General features: G+C 43.4%; 1 protein-coding gene across 2 annotated transcripts; it reads right to left on the bottom strand.

Annotated features, from left to right (window-relative positions):
- Positions 1–12,023: 12,023 nt before the first annotated feature.
- On the bottom strand, positions 12,024–16,029 carry LOC125520602 (nucleotide-sugar uncharacterized transporter 2-like). 2 transcript variants are annotated; one of them, XM_048685558.1, is made up of 7 exons: positions 15,715–16,029; positions 14,302–14,453; positions 13,976–14,184; positions 13,774–13,867; positions 13,518–13,684; positions 13,269–13,439; positions 12,024–12,651 (listed from the first exon to the last, which is right to left on the bottom strand). In XM_048685558.1, exons 1-7 carry the CDS (start codon positions 15,791–15,793, stop codon positions 12,369–12,371), a joined length of 1,155 nt encoding a protein of 384 aa, XP_048541515.1. In that variant the 5' UTR covers positions 15,794–16,029; the 3' UTR covers positions 12,024–12,368. The 2 variants fall into 2 exon arrangements, with proteins under 2 accessions (XP_048541515.1, XP_048541516.1); XM_048685559.1 differs by lacking the exon at positions 15,715–16,029 and adding an exon at positions 14,965–15,687.
- Positions 16,030–18,251: the final 2,222 nt, after the last annotated feature.

The raw sequence follows: 18,251 nt of genomic DNA on the forward strand, positions 1-18,251 counted from the left end.
TATGAAACAATTGCTTGGCTTGTCATCGGGGTTGTGCATGATTTAAATATTTTGTGTGGTGAAGATAGAGCATAGCCACACTATATGATTTTGTAGGGATAACTTTCTTTGGCCATGTTATTTTGAGAAGACATGATTGCTTAGTTAGTATGCTTGAAGTATTATTATCTTTATGTCAATATTAAAATTTTATCTTCAATCCTTCGGATCTGAACATTCATGCCACAATAAAGAAAAATTACATTGAGAAATATGTTAGAAAGCATTCCACATCAAAAATTCTTCTTTTATCATTTACCTACTCGAGGACGAGCAGGAATTAAGCTTGGGGATGCTTGGTACGTCTCCAATGTATCTATAACTTTTGATTGCTCCATGCTATTATATTATCTATTTTGGATGTTAATGGGCTTTATTTTACACTTTTATATCATTTTTGGGACTAACCTACTAACCGGAGGCCCAACCCAAATTGATGTTTTTTTCCTATTTTAGGGTTTCGAAGAAAAGAAATATCAAATGGAGTCCAAAATGGAATGAAACCTTCGGGAACGTGATTTTCTCAACAAACGTGATCCAGGAGACTTGGAGTGGCCGTTAAGAAACAAGCGAGGAAGGCACGAGGCAGGGGGCGCGCCTACCCCCCCTAGGCGCGCCCTCTACCCTCATGGGCCCTCCATTGCTCCACCGACGTACTTCTTCCTCCTATATATATCCACGTACTCCCCCCCCCCAAACATCCAGGAGCACCACAAAAACCTAATTCCACCGCCGCAACCTTTTGTACTCGAGAGATCCCATCTCGGGGCCTTTTCCGGAGCTCCGACGGAGGGGGCATTGATCACGGAGGGCCTCTACATCAACTCCATGGCCTCTCCGGTGATGTGTGAGTAGTTTACTTCAGACCTACATGTCCATAGTTATTAGCTAGATGGCTTCTTCTCTCTCTTTGGATCTCAATACAAAGTTCTCCTCGATCTTCTTGGAGATCTATTCGATGTAATCTTCTTTTGCGGTGTGTTCGTCGAGATTCGATGAATTGTGGGTTTATGATCCAGATTATATATGGACAATATTTTATTCTCCTATGAATTCTTTTATGTATGATTGGTTTATCTTTGCAAGTCTCTTCGAATTATCAGTTTGGTTTGGCCTACTAGATTGATCTTTCCCGCAATGGGAGAAGTGCTTAGCTTTGGGTTCAATCTTGCGGTGCTCGATCCCAGTGACAGAAAGGGAACCGACACGTATTGTATTGCTACCATCAAGGATAAAAAGATGGGGTTTATATCATATTGCATGAGTTTATCCCTCTACATCATGTCATCTTCCTTAAAGCATTACTCTGTTCTTATGAACTTAATACTCTAGATTCATGATGGATAGCGGTCGATGTGTGGAGTAATAGTAGTAGATGCAGAATCGTTTTGGTCTACTTGTCTCGGACGTGATGCCTATATACATGATCATACCTAGATATTCTCATAACTATGCTCAATTCTATCAATTGCTCGACAGTAATTCGTTTACCCACCGTAATACTTATGCTCTTGAGAGAAGCCACTAGTGAAACCTATGGCCCCCGGGTCAATCTTCTATCATATTGATCTTCCAATACTTAGTTATTTCCTTTGCCGTTTATTTTACTTTGTATCTTTATTTCTCTTTATCATATAAATACCAGAAATATTATCTTATCATATCTATCAGATCTCACTCTCGTAAGTGACCGAGAAGGGCTTGACAACCCCTTTATCGCATTGGTTGCGAGGTTCTTATTTGTTTGTGTAGGTGCGTGGGACTTGAGCGTGATCTCCTACTGGATTGATACCTTGGTTCTCAAAAACTGAGGAAATACTTACGCTACTTTGCTGCATCACCCTTTCCTCTTCAAGGGAAAACCAACGCAGTGCTCAAGAGGTAACAGCTCGCGGCCTGCCCGGCCGGGCTACGGCTATCTATGAGATTGTGGAGTGTGTGGAGTCGTGGATGGTGCTCGAGGAGGCTAGGGAGGTCTCTATTTATAGCCGAGCGTCGAGGGGGGTTCGGGCTCCGCCGGTGGACACCTAGACACGGCGCCCGGTGACAAACGACATTAGTGAGAGAGGGAGAAGGAGACGTAGCTCACGTTGGGACTGTGCACGAATGGGGACGAGCACAGGGGCACTGGGGTGACGACGAGCACAGTGCGCACCACACTGTTACATTGGTCGGACCATGCCCGTGCTTGCTGCGGCGAGCTCCGGCGTCGGTGAGTGCCAGGAGGGAGTTAAGAGGGCTTGTACGAAGATTGTGGCGAGGTTTGGCAAGGCTAGGCAGTCGGGGAAGCGAACACGCGAGCAACAGAGGCTCGGGCGCAACCTAGAGCGCTTCGGCACGCAGGTTGGCATCGCGTACACGTGTGGTCACCGCGTGAACTCTGCCCTCAGGCCGACTTAAGTCCAAATTTCATGTCTGGCTTGTTTTTCGTGGTAGCTTTAAAGATTACCACGCTTTGGTTTGGATCCAGACGCGGTAGGATAGATTTCAACCGCCTAGTAAGTTCTGATCAGTAACTTCGAGAGCTTACTATGGTCAACCGGCTGGGAGTTGGGAGCTGGGCTTTGGAGGTTAGCAATCATCTACTAAGGTGATGATGCACAAGAAAAATCAGCCACAATGGAGCTAGTAAAATGGTAGTTGCTGTAGAAACCACCATTTCTGTCCAGAACAGAAAATATTTTCTGTAGCAAAAATATTCCAAAAAATTATGCAATATTTTTGCTCAGGAAGGTGCCCTATGGTTCAAAGAATATTTGTGAATTTTCTCAGATTTTTGTGGGCAAGAAAAAATGGGGTTGCTTTGGAGCACAATGAGCTGACTAGGGTTTAAGAGAGGGAAATGAATATTTTCATTTAAGAAAAATATTTCAATTGTTATTTTGAGGTGAACTAGAGTGGGAATGATGGTTAGAGAGGGAAATGAGACACTTGGGTGAAAGCCAAGGGGTACCCAAGTGTTTAAGTCCATATGAAAAGATTCAAAACTCCAAATTTTAAATTCAAACCAACTAAAATCAGGCAAAGAAAAGAGGGCAAAAACCAGGCTGTCACATCCTTTCGCAGCAAACCATGAGGTTTTTGGATACTGCTAAGGTTTCCAGTAGGTCCCATCAACATTGAGTTTTCTCTCAAAGGCAATACCCTCTTTCCTAGGGTTCCTATTAAGGATCTGCATTTTAAGCACATCACAAAGAGCCTGATGCCCTTTGAGGCTTTTGTACATGCCTGTCACATACAATTCCTTCAACCCTGCATTGTCAGTGATACTTGTGGTATCCTCAGATGAGGAATTTTTGACCACAGAGACAGTTGAAGAATTTGCAGCAATAGAACCATTTGAACTTTCAGGTGAAGAATAAGCAGATTCACGTTCAATGCATTTCAAACATGGTGGAATGAATTCATCCTAAGCGGGTCTGATCTGTTGAGCAAGCAATGAATCACGTTCCTTCTAAAGATCTTCATAACTCACCCAGATCTTGCTTTCTTTGAAGAAATTCATAATAAAGTTTCTCATGATCAGCTAAGAGAGTGTTATGATGACTCTGAAGGTTATCAAACTTAGTCTGAAGTCTCTAAAGATTTTCAGACAGAGTTTGAGTTCGATTCATTTCCTCACCCAACAGGTCATCGCTTTTGTCTAGCAAATTTTGAACCTTTTCCAAAGCTTTTTGTTGTTTAGTGGCAATAGTAGCAAGCTTGGAATAGCTGGGTCTAAAATCATCATCAGATTCATCATCACTAGACTTATATGAGGAACATCCGGTTACCTTTGCACCTTTTGCCATGAGGCATGGTGCTGAAGATGATGGTTCCGTTTCGAAAGTAATAATTTTGAGTGATTCCTTGAAATCATCAAAGTAGGGATCATGACGAATTCGATGACCTTCATAGACATCAAAGATTCGGTCCCAGATAAGCTTCGCACTACAGAGATGCATAATGAGCCTGAACTGATCTCTCGATAGGCAGGAGTAGATGATACCCTTTGCCATGATGTCAAGTCGAGTGTACTTGCGAATATCATCAGCATCCGCCATCTTGCATAGATCGGTAAGACCAATCTCAGTGACGGTCCACAACTCATTGTTCATTGCCATGAGGCGCTTCCTCATCATGGCCTTCCAGTTGGGATAATCATGACCGTCAAAGATGGGGCATGTCACTTTCTTCGTTCCTGCGGTCGACATAACTAAAACTCCAGGTGGTTAAACCAAAATCACACAGAAGAAGGGAGTGCCTTGCTCTGATACCAATTGAAAGAGCGTTATATCGATTAGAGGGGATGAATAGGCGATTTTTACAAATTCGTCAGTGAGGAAATTCAACTTGAGGAATTTCCTAAGTCACGAAGTACAAGCAACGGGATAAGTACTCAGGTGCACGCATAACAAAGCAGTAACATAGTCATTATGATGAAATGAAACATACACAGAGCACAAGTAGCGTGTAAACAGGATAAGCAGGCTGAAGACTAAGTGACTGAAGAATTTGGATTGAGGAAATTGAGAAAGTCTTCAGTCAAAGTCTTCAAATAGTAATGATCAATTTCATCAACACACGAATGAGGAAATGAAAGGGTTGAGAAAATAGAACCAGTAGCTTGGTGAAGATGATGATTTGGTAGACTAGTTCCAACTGATGTGATAGACGTACGTCTGGTTGGAGCGGCTAGGTATTTAAACCTGAGGACACATAATCCCGGACACACAGTCCTCACCGTATTCTTCTTGAGCTAAGATCACACAGACCTCGCCCAATCACTCGTGGTAAAGTCTTTAGGTGACTTTCAAACCTTCACAGACTCGGTCACTCGGCGATCCAGAATTCCTCTTGGATGCTCAGACCATGACGCCTAACCGTCTGGAGGATGCACAGCCATCAAAGGTAACAAGCGTCGGTTCCACATAGGAACAATCTCTTCAGTGATGCTCAATCACTTTGGGTTTGTAGGTGTTTTGGGTTTGGGTTTTCCTCACTTGATGATTTTCGCTCAAAGTCCTCGGAGGATGGGATGCTCTCAATGACAAGTGTTAGTTTCTCTCGGAGCAGCCAACCAACTAGTGGTTGTAGGGGGTAACTATTTATAGCCTAGGGAGCAGCCTGACATGATAAGATATAAATTCCCTTCAATGATATGACCGTTAGGTGGGTAGATATTTTGAGACAGCTGGCGCATAGCACAACAACGGTCGGAAATTTGAGTATCAAATTCCTCGGGGCTATCATGTTTCTCACTTGTAGGCAATCCGCACTGGTGAATTTCTAACTCCTCAGTCGGAACAAATTCCTCTGAGACCAGAAGAATTTCGTCTCTGTCACTCAAGAAATTGACTGAACTGTATGAGATTTTCAATGGCTTCACTCGAAAGGATTGGATAGGTGTAGGATTTTGAGATGAGCATCACTTGGAAATTTTTCCTTAGTTTTACCCCAACCCCCTTTAATAGTACGGCGTTTCCTATGCTCAAGAAAGAGGAAATAAAACTACGAAAACAAAAGTCTTCACGCTTCATAATCCTCGGATGAATATCAAAGTCTTCAAGGTCACACCAATTTTCTTACTTTCAAAGTCTTCAAGAAAAACCAAAGTCTTCAACCGAAGACATTCATTTTTAGGGATCGACTTTCATCGTAAATATCAAACTCCTCATAGACTTATAGAACCTGTGTACACTCACAAACACATTAGCCCCTTAACTTATAAGTCTTCAATACACCAAAATCACTAAGGGGCACTAGATGCACTTACACCACTCTAACCTTTCCGAAGTGGACCCCTTCTTAATATTATGGTTCTTTTACAACTCAAATCCACCGAAAAAGAAACGCAGGAAAATAATCGTCTTCACTTTTGAACCTCTGAGGGGCTCGAATCGTCTTATGCCATATGATAGATTATCTTAAATGCTCAATACACTAGTTCGTCACGTAGTGCTTGTGCATCAGACGACAACAGTTGGACTGTGTGGAAAAACAGGGCAGGAGTCGACCCAAAAGCCAAATAGACATATGTTTATAGTATACATGTATAAAATTTCAGAAACATATATATTAATATGTGATGTATGCAAAAAAGAGAAATACATGGATTAAAATAGGCCTCTTTCTCTTTTTATTTTTGGAACTGATATTTGTCTTTTTTGTTCAGCATGCAAATAATCAAATGAGCTGATGAAACTTTGTATGTACTTGAAGAACATGCATATGTATTTACAGAAGAAACAATGACATTTTTTGAAATTTTAAATAATAATAATTTATTTATTGAAAAAGGGTTCCATGGAGCCCGTCCTTTGCAAAGCCGCTCTTCGCGCTAGGCGGCGGTCAACCGGTTCAAATTTTGGCCGTCAATCAATTATAATCATTCACTGCAATTGATCGAACAGCCGGCAACCACATACCGCATTTCTGAAACATCTATTACATGCAGGGCCATGCACGACGATCATCCCGTCCGTTTTGGGCCGACCGGGCTGTCAAAACACACCAAAAGTTGCTCATAATTAAGATTTTGACACCCATATTAGTCCCACCTCACTACGTGACGAACTAGTCGACCGACTTAAATAGCCGGGTCATCCAGAAGCGATAAACTTCTCACATCATTGTGTCGATGAAAATCGATGAACAAATTAAAAGTTTACTGTCATTGTAGTAGGGGTGTTGAACGAGACAAATTTTACACTCGATGAATGATTATCAGTTGATGAAATGCAGTCTAGTGTTAAGTTATCTCGTTCACATAGCGAGAATTGATAGACCTACACAATAACAAAGAAGCTTACCGCCATCCTCCGGCGTGGCTATTTAAGCCGGTCGACGTCCGCCTCGCGCGGCGATGTGGGGTTAAAATTTTGGTGCACCAATGAGAGAGGAAGGAGCTTCTATTGCTTTAGATGGGACCGCTACGACCTGCAGCGAGGTCGGCGAATGCGCCCGGGCACCCCCATATCTGCCCCATATTTGGGTTGGATATGAGGGGTGTCGGTCAGCCCGTGCGTTTGAGACCCGTTTTGAGGCGCCTGTCTGTGTTGATTTTTTGTGACCGGGTCGTCCGCCCGGGCATATAGGGCGGGTTTGGGGTGCCCTAATGTAGATGCTCTAATATTTTTTAGTGTTCCTCTTATTTCTTTTTTCAACCGCTGGCAGGTGGGTCCCACACAAAATCGTGTCCACGTCTGACAGAAACCATCCAAAGTGGTATTGGGGACTACACTTATCCGGTTTGAGAAGTTGAGAGACTAAATTTTGCTGATTTTGAAATTAAGGGACCAATTCTATATTTTTAGAGGAGTTGATGAAAAAAATAGTTTTTTCTAATATTTATTATGTTTGAGATTCTTTGTACTTCCGCTGAATTTTTAGAATAGACTAGAAGAACGGCTGTGCATTGCAATAGGGCCACATTAACTTTAAGAGTTCAATATTAATATTCTCATACATATCAAATGACATTGACGACCTTTTTTACTATCAAATCCTCACACACACACTCTTTCCCTTCCTCTTCCTCACTCTCTCTCCCCCTCTCCTCTCTCTCTAACACACACACATATCTATCTTATTGGGTACGGGACCATAATCCTTCTATTTCATAAACACACACGCTAGTGCATAACAATATGAATTATGTGTATTATACTTGCCACCACAACTGAGGGAATTAATTTCATGTAAATTGGCCAGCCACAACTTCAAGAATACGCGGAGGAGGTGGCCCGGGTCGGCATCGGTGCCGTCCGGCGCAGGCCACAGACCCACTTCCAAGTGCGCCTGCGCGCCGGCCACCCACGCCGGGTCCTTCAAGTGTCGCTTCCACCGCACCAACTCCCAGGGCTACGGCCACGGCCAGGGCCAGGGAAGTCTCCCTTGTTCACCCCCTTCACCGGCCGCGGCCAACGCGGTGCCGCGGCACCCGGCCTCGCCGTCCTCGTCCTCCGGCATCGTCGCGACCCAGTGACGCAGCCCAAGCATCGGCCTCGAGAATCAAGAACGCTCGACAACGGAAAGGGAAGGGAAGATCATATACATGTCATAAGAAATGGAGTTTATTTACTGCTCCCTCGATGTATTGTTTCCTTTGTTTGAAGATTGATTACCATATGTGAGTTAAGGTAAGGTTAATTTGATTGAGCGATTTTTCTGAAAATCAAATATTTGTTTTTTTAATTAATGTGATTGAGTGATTTAAGGTAAGGTTAATTAATTTAGATTTGATCTTTAGAGATTGTTCGTGATTGATTCTACATTACTAAATAACTTGCGTCAGTATAGAAAGTTTTGATTTGCTCAGATTTCTTTCGTTGTGTGAGAGGGTGACGCAAAAATAAACCATAAAGTGGGGAAGGGGACGAAAAAAACCAGCAAAGATGAGAGGAGGTACCAAAAAAACCATGAAAAATGGGACGAAAGCCCCTAGAAACGAAACTACCAACTGCTCCATTAAAATAGAGATCCATTCCTTTTCGAAAAAAGATCTTGTACGTAAGTCTCTGTCTCTCTCTTACCATCTTCCGATTTTTTTAGCTGTCTTCCGATTTCCTTTGACGTGAATTGCGATTGATCAACCTGACGTCATTAGTTTGATCAAAAGCTTTCCCTGTCTAGTTCTTGGGAGCTCCTATACGGTGTTTTAGGTCCTATACAATGTTAGATGTTTAGAGAGGTGCTTAAAAAAATAAACTAAGTTTTTATTAAAACATTTATGCCTATTTTTACATAAAAGACGTCTAATTAAGCATCTATCTTGTATAAATAAACACCAGTACTTAAGAAAAACCTGACTTATTTCTCTAAACACCTTGCATTGTATAAGGCCTTACGCGCCCGTTTAGAAACTGGCGCTAACTAGCCGCACCTGGTGGGCTGGCCCACGCCACGTTTACCTACAGTGCAGGACTGCAGGTTGCCTGAACCACTAAAGCAAGTAGGCGCTAGTGAAGATTTTGGCGCGAAATGTTTAAAAATAAGGTAGCCGCGCTGTTTATTGCTCATAGATAGAAAAAGATGATTTCTAGAGAAAAAAAGATGAACAAAAATTGAAAGTTCACATATTTCAAAAAAATCATGAACTTAAACAAGTTCATGTAATAAAAATGGTTCAAAAATTGGAAAAAGTTCATCGATTTTGAAACACGTTCATCGATATTGAAAAAAATGATTTTTTAAAGAAGTTCACAAATTTGAAAAAAGTTCATTGATTTCGAAAAAACTTCATCAGTTTTGAGAAATTTCATCCATTTTCCAGAAAAACATAATCTTCAAACACAGTTCATGAATTTGAAAAAAAGTTCATCAAATTTGCAAAAAAAGCTCATCGATTTTTTTAAAAATCATCCAATTTTAAAAATAGTTCACTGAATTTGAAAATTCATCAATTTTGAAAAAAGTTCATCCAATTTAGAAAATAGTTCACTTAATTTGAAAAAAAAGTTCCTTGAATTTGAAAAAGGTTCACTAAACTTGAAAAAAAGTTCACCTATTCTGAAGAATGTTCATAGAATTAGAAAAGTGTTCATAGAAATTAAAAGTTCATCAATTTTCATAAAAGTTCATCAAATTCGAAAAAAGTTCATTGAAATTGAAAAAAGTTCATCGAGTTTGAATAATATATGTTCATAAAATCCGATGAACTGTTTTCATCGATTTAGAAAGAAAAAGGAAAAAAGAAAAGAAAAGAAAGAATAGGAAAAAATAAGAGAGAACAAAAGGGGAAAGAACATGTCCGTGAGCATAGAAGGTGAAGTGGGTGGGGTGGTTTTCATCCCAATTTAAAATGGGCTGGCCCATCGCGTGGAGGGGGGGTGTGCGCCCAATTGCGCGAAGTGCTATTACGGGCGCTGAAGGCGCCGTTTAGGATTGCCCTCGTTCTTGGCAACAATTCTATTAAATTTTGTTGGAGCGTCGGAGTAATGGGTTGTATCATGCTTTTGGGTCGACTCCTGCCCTGCGTTTCCACGCAATCCAGCTGCTGTCGTCAGATGCGCAGGCAACGGACGAAATGCAACAACGTCCCTCTGCAGTAGGTTGTTTGTAAGACAGAGGATCTCGTTCCTATCGTAGTACACGTATAGTTGGGGAGGTTTGTCATCAAACTTATTTATGACAAACTTTACAAATATTTCTAAGGGCCTACTCCTGCATTTGTCCACAGACAGGACGGTCCATGGACACAAATGTGGGAAGCCATTTCAACGCTGCCCACATACATTTCAACCCGCATTTGAACTAACTGGAAGAAATTCATGCAAACCGGGCTATATTCATCAAAGTTCGGATAGGACAAATCATCCATACAAGCATGCAAAATAAGTCTAGTACAACAATGTCTCAAATTCGACTAGATTAACCGGATGTCCAACAAATTTTCATCAACGGATCATGCCCCCACACACATATTCCCCCTTCAACTTTATCCAATAGTGTGTGTACGTAAATGATCGTCCATCTGTCATGTGTTACACTACGGCTGCGCGTGCGGGTTACATAATGTGTAGACCAACATTGAGTGAACGAATCAATCAACAAGTTGAGCAAGAGAAAGCAAAACTTACGATGTCGTCATGTGCTGCGTGCGATGGCCACCTTGCCTCCAGCTGACGAACCACGTCACAAAACTTGGTGACGCTGATCTGAATAGCGTGCCAGCGATACGCAACGACTTCACATTACGTGGTTGAATGATGTACATGTCGTAGGGTGCAATGTACTTTTGTGCGTGAAAATTTTCATGCACTTGCTGGAGACGTACAACAACGGCGGGCGGAGGTGGAGGGTGCGGATGCAAAGCAAGGGGAAAAGGGGCGGAGTGAAAGAAAATGGGACCGAGAGGTGCGATTGGGTGGGCTGGGGGTATCGGAGTCCTACGTTTCGGGTGTTCGGACTCCCGTAAACCTCCCCCCACTCTGTCCTCAATTTACGGGAGAAATCGCGTCCGGACCATCCCGCGTATCGATACAGACCCGTGGACGGATGCGGGCGGTTTGCGAATCTGCCTTGGAGATGCCCTTAAGGCCTCATTTGGTAGAGGTAGGTTGCGAGGGTTTGTAGGGGATTAACCCTGCGGGCCTGCTAATCCTCAGAAATCCCCGCAAGGCCATTTGATGCACAGGGTTTTGACTAGCCCAAACCCTCTGATCCCCAGCAACCCCCTTCGTTCCACGCGGAACAGCACTCTCGAGGGCCTACGCGGGGAACCGGACGACGCAGAGATTATGTGAGATGCTGATATCTAGTGATTTTAATCAAACACAGGAGATTAGGAAGGGGGATTGGGTGAAGGGGAGAGGATCATCAAATCACGTGCAATCCTCGACCCCCTCGGGGCAGAAAAACCTCCCTTGCCAAACGAAGCCTAAAGAAAATCAAGTGCAAGGAAGGTTTGCTCTTTCAATATCAGTTCATTTGTGGGTACCAAGCTTACAAAAGTTGCCTGAAGGTACTCAAAGGATCTGGAAGTTGCCAAAATTTAGTCTCAAAGTGATAGTTTTTGGCCAAAGTTTGTAGAGTGGTAGTTTTTTTTTGCCACGGTCGATCAAAATGTGGTAGTTTTTTATTAAATACCCCCTCGGATGTGCTTCTCCTTGACCATGCGTCGTTTCAGTTCCTATTTAAAAATTGATTTGTCCCATTTGCTCAGGTCTTGTAACCAAAAGAGCTCTTGTCATACAGTTACAATTGAAATGGTTGGTCTGGCTAGGCTTCAGGTGTTAGTTGTTCAGTTTTTTGCTGGTATCCATTATAGCAGGAGGAAAGAACACATCATTTATGTATAATCTCATATTAGCATTCCATTCACAGTGGGCATTCCAACTTTTTCCCCCTCGAGAATAATGTTGTGGTAGCTATTTTTTCTCCAAAAATACCCCCCTCCCCGCAACACACCCAAAGAGCAACACCGCAAACACCAACAATTTGGTGTGTAAAAGTACTGCATAACAACTGCTAAGAACAATAGTTAGTGTAAAGCCTACAAGAAGTCCAACAAGAACTACTGTTAGCAGCATATCATATATTTTCTGAAATTGCAAAAATCCACAAGGTAAATGGCACAACCAAAAAATACACATGTTGACCAAAATTGGTAACACTGGAGAATGACAGCTATTTCTATGTTAAGAGTATGGTGAACGGAGAACAACAGCTTACTAAAATTTCCTAAAACAGAATCATAGCATTCTAGGAAGAACAAGAGGGGGAAAGGGAGCATGCTCTTAAGAATGCTACTTGCATACAGATTGACCGTCTTCCCTCAATAAGGTTAAACTCAGGTGAAGTTGGTGCATGGAACTCAACAAATGCAGTCCAAATGGCAATTCTTCAACTTAGACAGAGTCCACTGGTCTTGTTTCTGGCTTTTCTTCGTCTATTATAACCTTGGACTTCAGTGAGAGAGAACTCTGCCTAGACGCTGATGGAATTCTCTTACCGCCAGTGGTTGACTCTTTTAGCCCTAGGTAAGTGTAGACTGACATGCCTCCTAGTGCAATGACAGCTCCATAAAGACTGGTGAGTCCAGGATCAGATTTAAATACCAGAAACCCAGAGAGCATTATGACAATAGTCTTGAATTGGCCTAGCACAACATGAGATAGAGCCGAGGTTGCACTGCATCGTGCAAATACCAGCGCAAACATCAGTTGACTTTCACAGGTTCCACAAAGAGAGAGAATGACAGAATAGGAAGAATGTATGAATAAGAAGCATGAATACACAAGACAGGTGAATGCTATGCTTCGAGGAGGAACAAAGTAATGGATAGTGGGCAGGCTTTCTATTGTTGGTTGGAAACTTGATCTTGTCATTTATCAGCATAATGGTGAAAAATTATGTTATTCTCAAAATAGTGCATACCAGCAACAGTGTGGTTATACATTATAGGTGCAAGTAGAAGTATAGAACAACTAAAGGTAGATTGCATATCAATGTTTGAGTCAGCTCATAAGTGCACTTCTACGAGCAAAGAGGTGCTTTCTTTTATCAAAATGCTTAAGCATGTGGATATGGCATGCATACGAACACTTCTTTATTTTTATTTTTATTTCAAATATGAGATATTCCCTAGTTACAAAAGATCATGTGAAGGAAGTCATGAAGCCTAAAACATAATCTAGTACTAACAAACTTGGGCACACAAATACATGCTTTTGTTTCAGGAGAAACATGCACATTGACGGAATAGAAGGATAATCATGCAAGAGAAAACTAGAAATAGTATGCCTCACCCAAGTGCCAAAGCACCGGACCACTGAAGAAGAAAACCAAGCAAAGCAGATATCATAATTGCACAGCTGTTCTTGAAATTCCAGTTGAAAGACAACAATCCTGGAGGATCCATCAAAGGCATCAGGACAAGAAAGAAAAATATTGTAATTGGGGTTGTCTTCCACATCAACCTGATCAATAACCTGAATGTTAGGAGAAAATATATGAACTATGAGCCTATCTTAGAAGAGACATAAATCACAACTTACGCAAGAGCAGTCCAGTTTCCACTCTGTTGCAGATTTGACCACAGGATCTTGTTTATAGCACTAGGAATGATCCAAGCTACTGCCACACAAGCACCAAAAATGTTGAACTCCAAATCAGTAACAGTTGCTACAGCCACACCAAATGACACTATAACTAGTGTGATGACCTGTAATACAAAAATATATAATATTCTTACCAATTAGATCAACTAAACAATTGAACAGTATATGAAGCTTAATTTTGTGATAAATTTACCTTTCGAAAGGAAACACCTTTTCTGAGAAGAATAAATTCTGCTGCAACTATGGTTGGAGTTACAGCTATCTTAGCCATTTGATAAAACCCTACACTGAAGATAGAGAACAGTGAGCACACTATGAAAAAAAACCGGTTGGCCACAACATTAAGGTAGAATTTTTGCATCTGTTGAACAGGGAGACTTCATTATTGATCTCACCTATTATGCTTTAAGCTGATATTAGCAAGTCCGGTGGAAAAAGACATCACAGCACCCAAAGCGAATAATGAGGAGAAAGGAGTGGATTTTGAAGGAGGAGCAATGGGCATCAAGTATAATGCCCTCAGGACAGCCATGAGGACCCAGGCAGCTATGTAATGAATTAGAGACAGTGCAACTGGGAAGTTAAACCCAACACTACCCATCACCTGCAAAATAAAACATGTCATCTAAAAACTAAATGCAAAGACTAGCAGAAAATAACTGAAAGAAAACTAAATAAGAGATGCCATGAAGTGTAAGAAAAGTGAAAAGACAACACACACCATTTTGTTTGCCATGATGATCCCAACAGAAACCACAAAGTTGAATGTTAGCGCGACACCCGGGCCACAAAACCTCTGCTGCTGTCGCTTAGCCCCTTCCGAAGTATGAAATTCATTGTAGAGAGAACCTCTCAGCTCCTCCATTGCCCTGCCTGGGAGGCCATAAAAGTGTAACCAAGAGTGGAAAGCTCAGTTTTGGTCAATCACAAAGTGATGCAGATTACCATTTATTTAATGCCACTAAAGCATACTTTCAAATGCAGTTTTTTCACTAAAAATAAAATCATGACAACTAGGGCAATAGGGGACATAGCACTATCAAACATGGCAAGTGGCATCACAGCTAGTTTGCCTCCACTAAGAATGACTTCTTTCAGTAGATAATGCGCACAACTGAACATTACTTTTCAGGTTCAACACTCTTCATGCCAACCAAGAATTCAACTTTTACTACAGGTGACCAATGAAGAGCTGACCAAACTCAAAGTTCAGAAAGGAGCTGAACTAACTGATTTGCCATGTGCATTATACATAACTAGAAATAACACAAAAAAGGAGATAAACAAAAGTGTGCACAATCGTACTAAGCTAGTGTCCTTGCCATGGAATCCAAACACCCACAAGACGAAAGCACCATTCAGGGCATAAATCACCACAACTCACATGCCAAGGCTGCCATCGATTTGCAGTCGCTGGAAACAGTCCCATCACTTCATGAGAGAGGGTGCACAGAAGCATACTCACTGATTTGGGGATCAGGGAGTAGGAACAATATTGCAATTTATCCCACAAGAGCAAGAGAATGAACCAACTGGGCAGAAGGCCGTAAGCATGCTGTTGCTTCGTCCTATCCACATCATACCCACACGAACTGAAGAGCCTGTTAGAGTCTAATGAAGTCTACATTGGTTAATTTTGTTTGTACATTTCCTATTAAAAAGTAAATCAGCACCTGGTGAGCAGATAACCGGAAAAAAATGTCAGTTTGCTATCTGCCAAAATGAGACTGACCAACTGGAAATGGCCGGATTCCTATATTGTTTGTACTTTGTAGGATTCGCTGGTACAACCTCAGCAAGCTTAACAAAACTAGGGCAATACAATTTTGAAGAAAGCAGTTTTGCCACATGTACAAGTAATTCAATGTGGAAAAGATGCAATTTTCATGCCATTTATACCAATGAAGAAGCTTAAAAAATAGACAGGCTGTAAAGATGCAGAACAGTGGATTGCCTCCGCGCACCAAAAGCTCAAATCTTTATAACTGCTCGAAAGAGTAGTGGAGTTGAAGTAACCCAAGAAACCACATTGCTGCTAACAACCTTCCCTCTCTGATCTCATCTCCCCAAAAGGCGCACAGCGAGCAACGAGAGAGCAAGAGCAGAAAAGAAGGCCGGGGGAGGGGGCACTGACCAGCCTCGCCGGCGTCGCTGCCCTTGCGCTTGATGAACCGCCGGCCGCCGCCGCGCAGGATGAACTCCCATAGTCCCATTGCCGCCGCCGCATCAGCCGGGAGGCTCCAACGGCCCGGTGGCTCCAACCGGCGCAGCGGCTCGATTCGTCCGGCTCCGGAGGAGCGCGGCGCAGGCCTGGGCTGTTCCAAGCTGCAGAGGGATGGGAGCAGCAGGTGGCGACGGCAAAGGTGTGCGGGGATGGCCGGTCGGCGAGTTCACGAGATGTGGAACCTGGGAAAGCGACGCTAGTTCAACGAGGTCTTCTTTTACGCAGATGGTAAGATCGCAGTCAGTTTAACGAGGGGACTTATTATTACTCGGATTTTTGGCTCCGGCTGCATGTGCTATGCCCCCCGCTAATAAAAAGGTTAAAATGGCCATTATGCGTTACAGTATAAGACAACAAAATATAGGTGAAATTCATTCATTACATAATTATAATATATATCTATATCTATACCTACCTACCTATATATATATATACACACTATAATAAAGCAAGGTGCGTTTCACCAAATTTTTAATCTGTTCACCCATATTATTATTGTTGATGTTATAACCGAGGTGGTACTAAATTTTTCGTTCGAAATATTATTCGGCTGCGCTATGTTCGTTATTGGGCTCCTGGAATATCTATTGGGCCAGGCCATGTTTAGTACGGTTTTTGTGCCTCCCGTGAACTGACCATTGTTGGGCCTTAAGAAAAGAAAGCACAGCCGGCTCGATCTCTTTCTTCTTCTCTGGCTCGGTCTGCTCTTTCTTCTTCTCTGTGTGTCCGACGTCGCTGCCGCCGCCCGCCGCCGCAGCCTTCCCCGCCCGCCGTAGCAATCTCTGTCGCAGGGATGCAGACCAACGTCGTCTCTCCCCAACCTCGCCTCTCCCAACGTCATCGAGCTCCCCACACATCTCGAACTCAGACTCGGAGAAGAGTCCATGTTGCGTGCGTCTTGGAGTTGTGTCCGAGGAGGAGATGTTCAGGAGCACGGAGCCGTCCGGTACACCGAAATTGATGATATAAGAAGGAACCCCTCGACCAGGATTAGATCGCATCGAAAGTTTCTTGCCCGATGTCGCCGTGTTACAAGTTTCCGACATCACCGTTCCTGTACGCCGTCGATTTCGCCGGAGATCCGTCTGCACGTGCTCCACCGCCCGCCGGAATTTCTCCCGGTCTGAGGTACATACTATAGTATCTCATCAGTTTATACATCTACCATGAACGGCGATGATTACGTGCCTTAAGAAGTCAATTATGCCTGATGTACACATGTGAGGCCGCTGGCGCCTATGAATATAGGGTAGCCTGTAGTTCCTGCCGAGTCACAGAGTAACATTGAGGTGAGGAGGCGGGGGCCTGCACAAGCCCCAGGAGCCGCAGTGGGGCTACGAGAACGGCGACAACAATGACTAGCGGCGGCCAGGTCTTGGTGGCATGACATCCTCCTTGCCCATCATAACGTACTTCTCCACCGCCCAGTGTGGGTGACGACGTGGCAGTGGCAGAGTCGGCCAGCACTCGTGGCGGCGCTTGCCCATCTGACGCGATGGCGGATTGGCGACTCGGGCACTCGGCAGTCGCCAGAGCGACGTTCACGATGTCTCTCTCTGCACACGGTGGAGCTCGTGCATCTGGCGTGACTGATGCATCTGCACAACACTACGGATTGCTGTGGGCACGAAGACCTGATGGCGCGTGCGATACGACAGCGGACAGCGGTGCGGCACTGTAGTTGTCTCAGGAAAGCTGACGGGCGAGACATGGGAGGCGGTGGGCGAGACATCCACCGGGATTGACTGGATGATGAGGTGACTACTGGATGACCAGGTGCTCATGGAGGACTTGGTGAATCATGAAGCAGATCGAGGAGTTAACTGTTAGAATAATCCGAGCCACTCCGTCGATCTATCGAGGACCAAGCAATCACACGAGGCACGACACCGAGATTTGTTAACGAGGTTCACCATCATGGCTACATCCCGGGACATGACTACGGGCGCTCCACCCCATAACACCGTCACAATACCGCACCCCGCCCGCCGGGGCGCCGGCACACGCCGCCGGCTTCCCCGCGTGCCTGTACTATTATGTTGACATAGGTTACATCGTGTGTCTAGCCCTGCTATATATGAGAGGCTTAGGATACAAGTGTCCTATTAGGACACGACTCCTATTCTGTCTACACACAGTCCAAAACCAAGTCCAACTGTAACCTACCTTGTACAATAATATTCGATACAATTCTAACAAATTTCACCTTGGCGAATATTCTCTACCACCTTTGATTCATCCATGCGTCGAAGCTCCATGTACATTGGACTTGAGATACGCCATGAGCACCGCTGCTACTCCCAGACTCTATGTGACTCCACCTGCAACTGTAGTCCCTTCTCATCTTCTTAGCAGTCAACTCTCGAGCAAAATTAAGTTCTTCGTTACTCTACCTTGTGCTCCCAACTTCCGGAGTATCCGTCCAACGTCATCACACACCGATCACT

The sequence above is a fragment of the Triticum urartu genome, chromosome 7 (assembly GCF_003073215.2).
Source record: "Triticum urartu cultivar G1812 chromosome 7, Tu2.1, whole genome shotgun sequence".
Classification (NCBI taxonomy): Eukaryota; Viridiplantae; Streptophyta; class Magnoliopsida; order Poales; family Poaceae; genus Triticum; species Triticum urartu.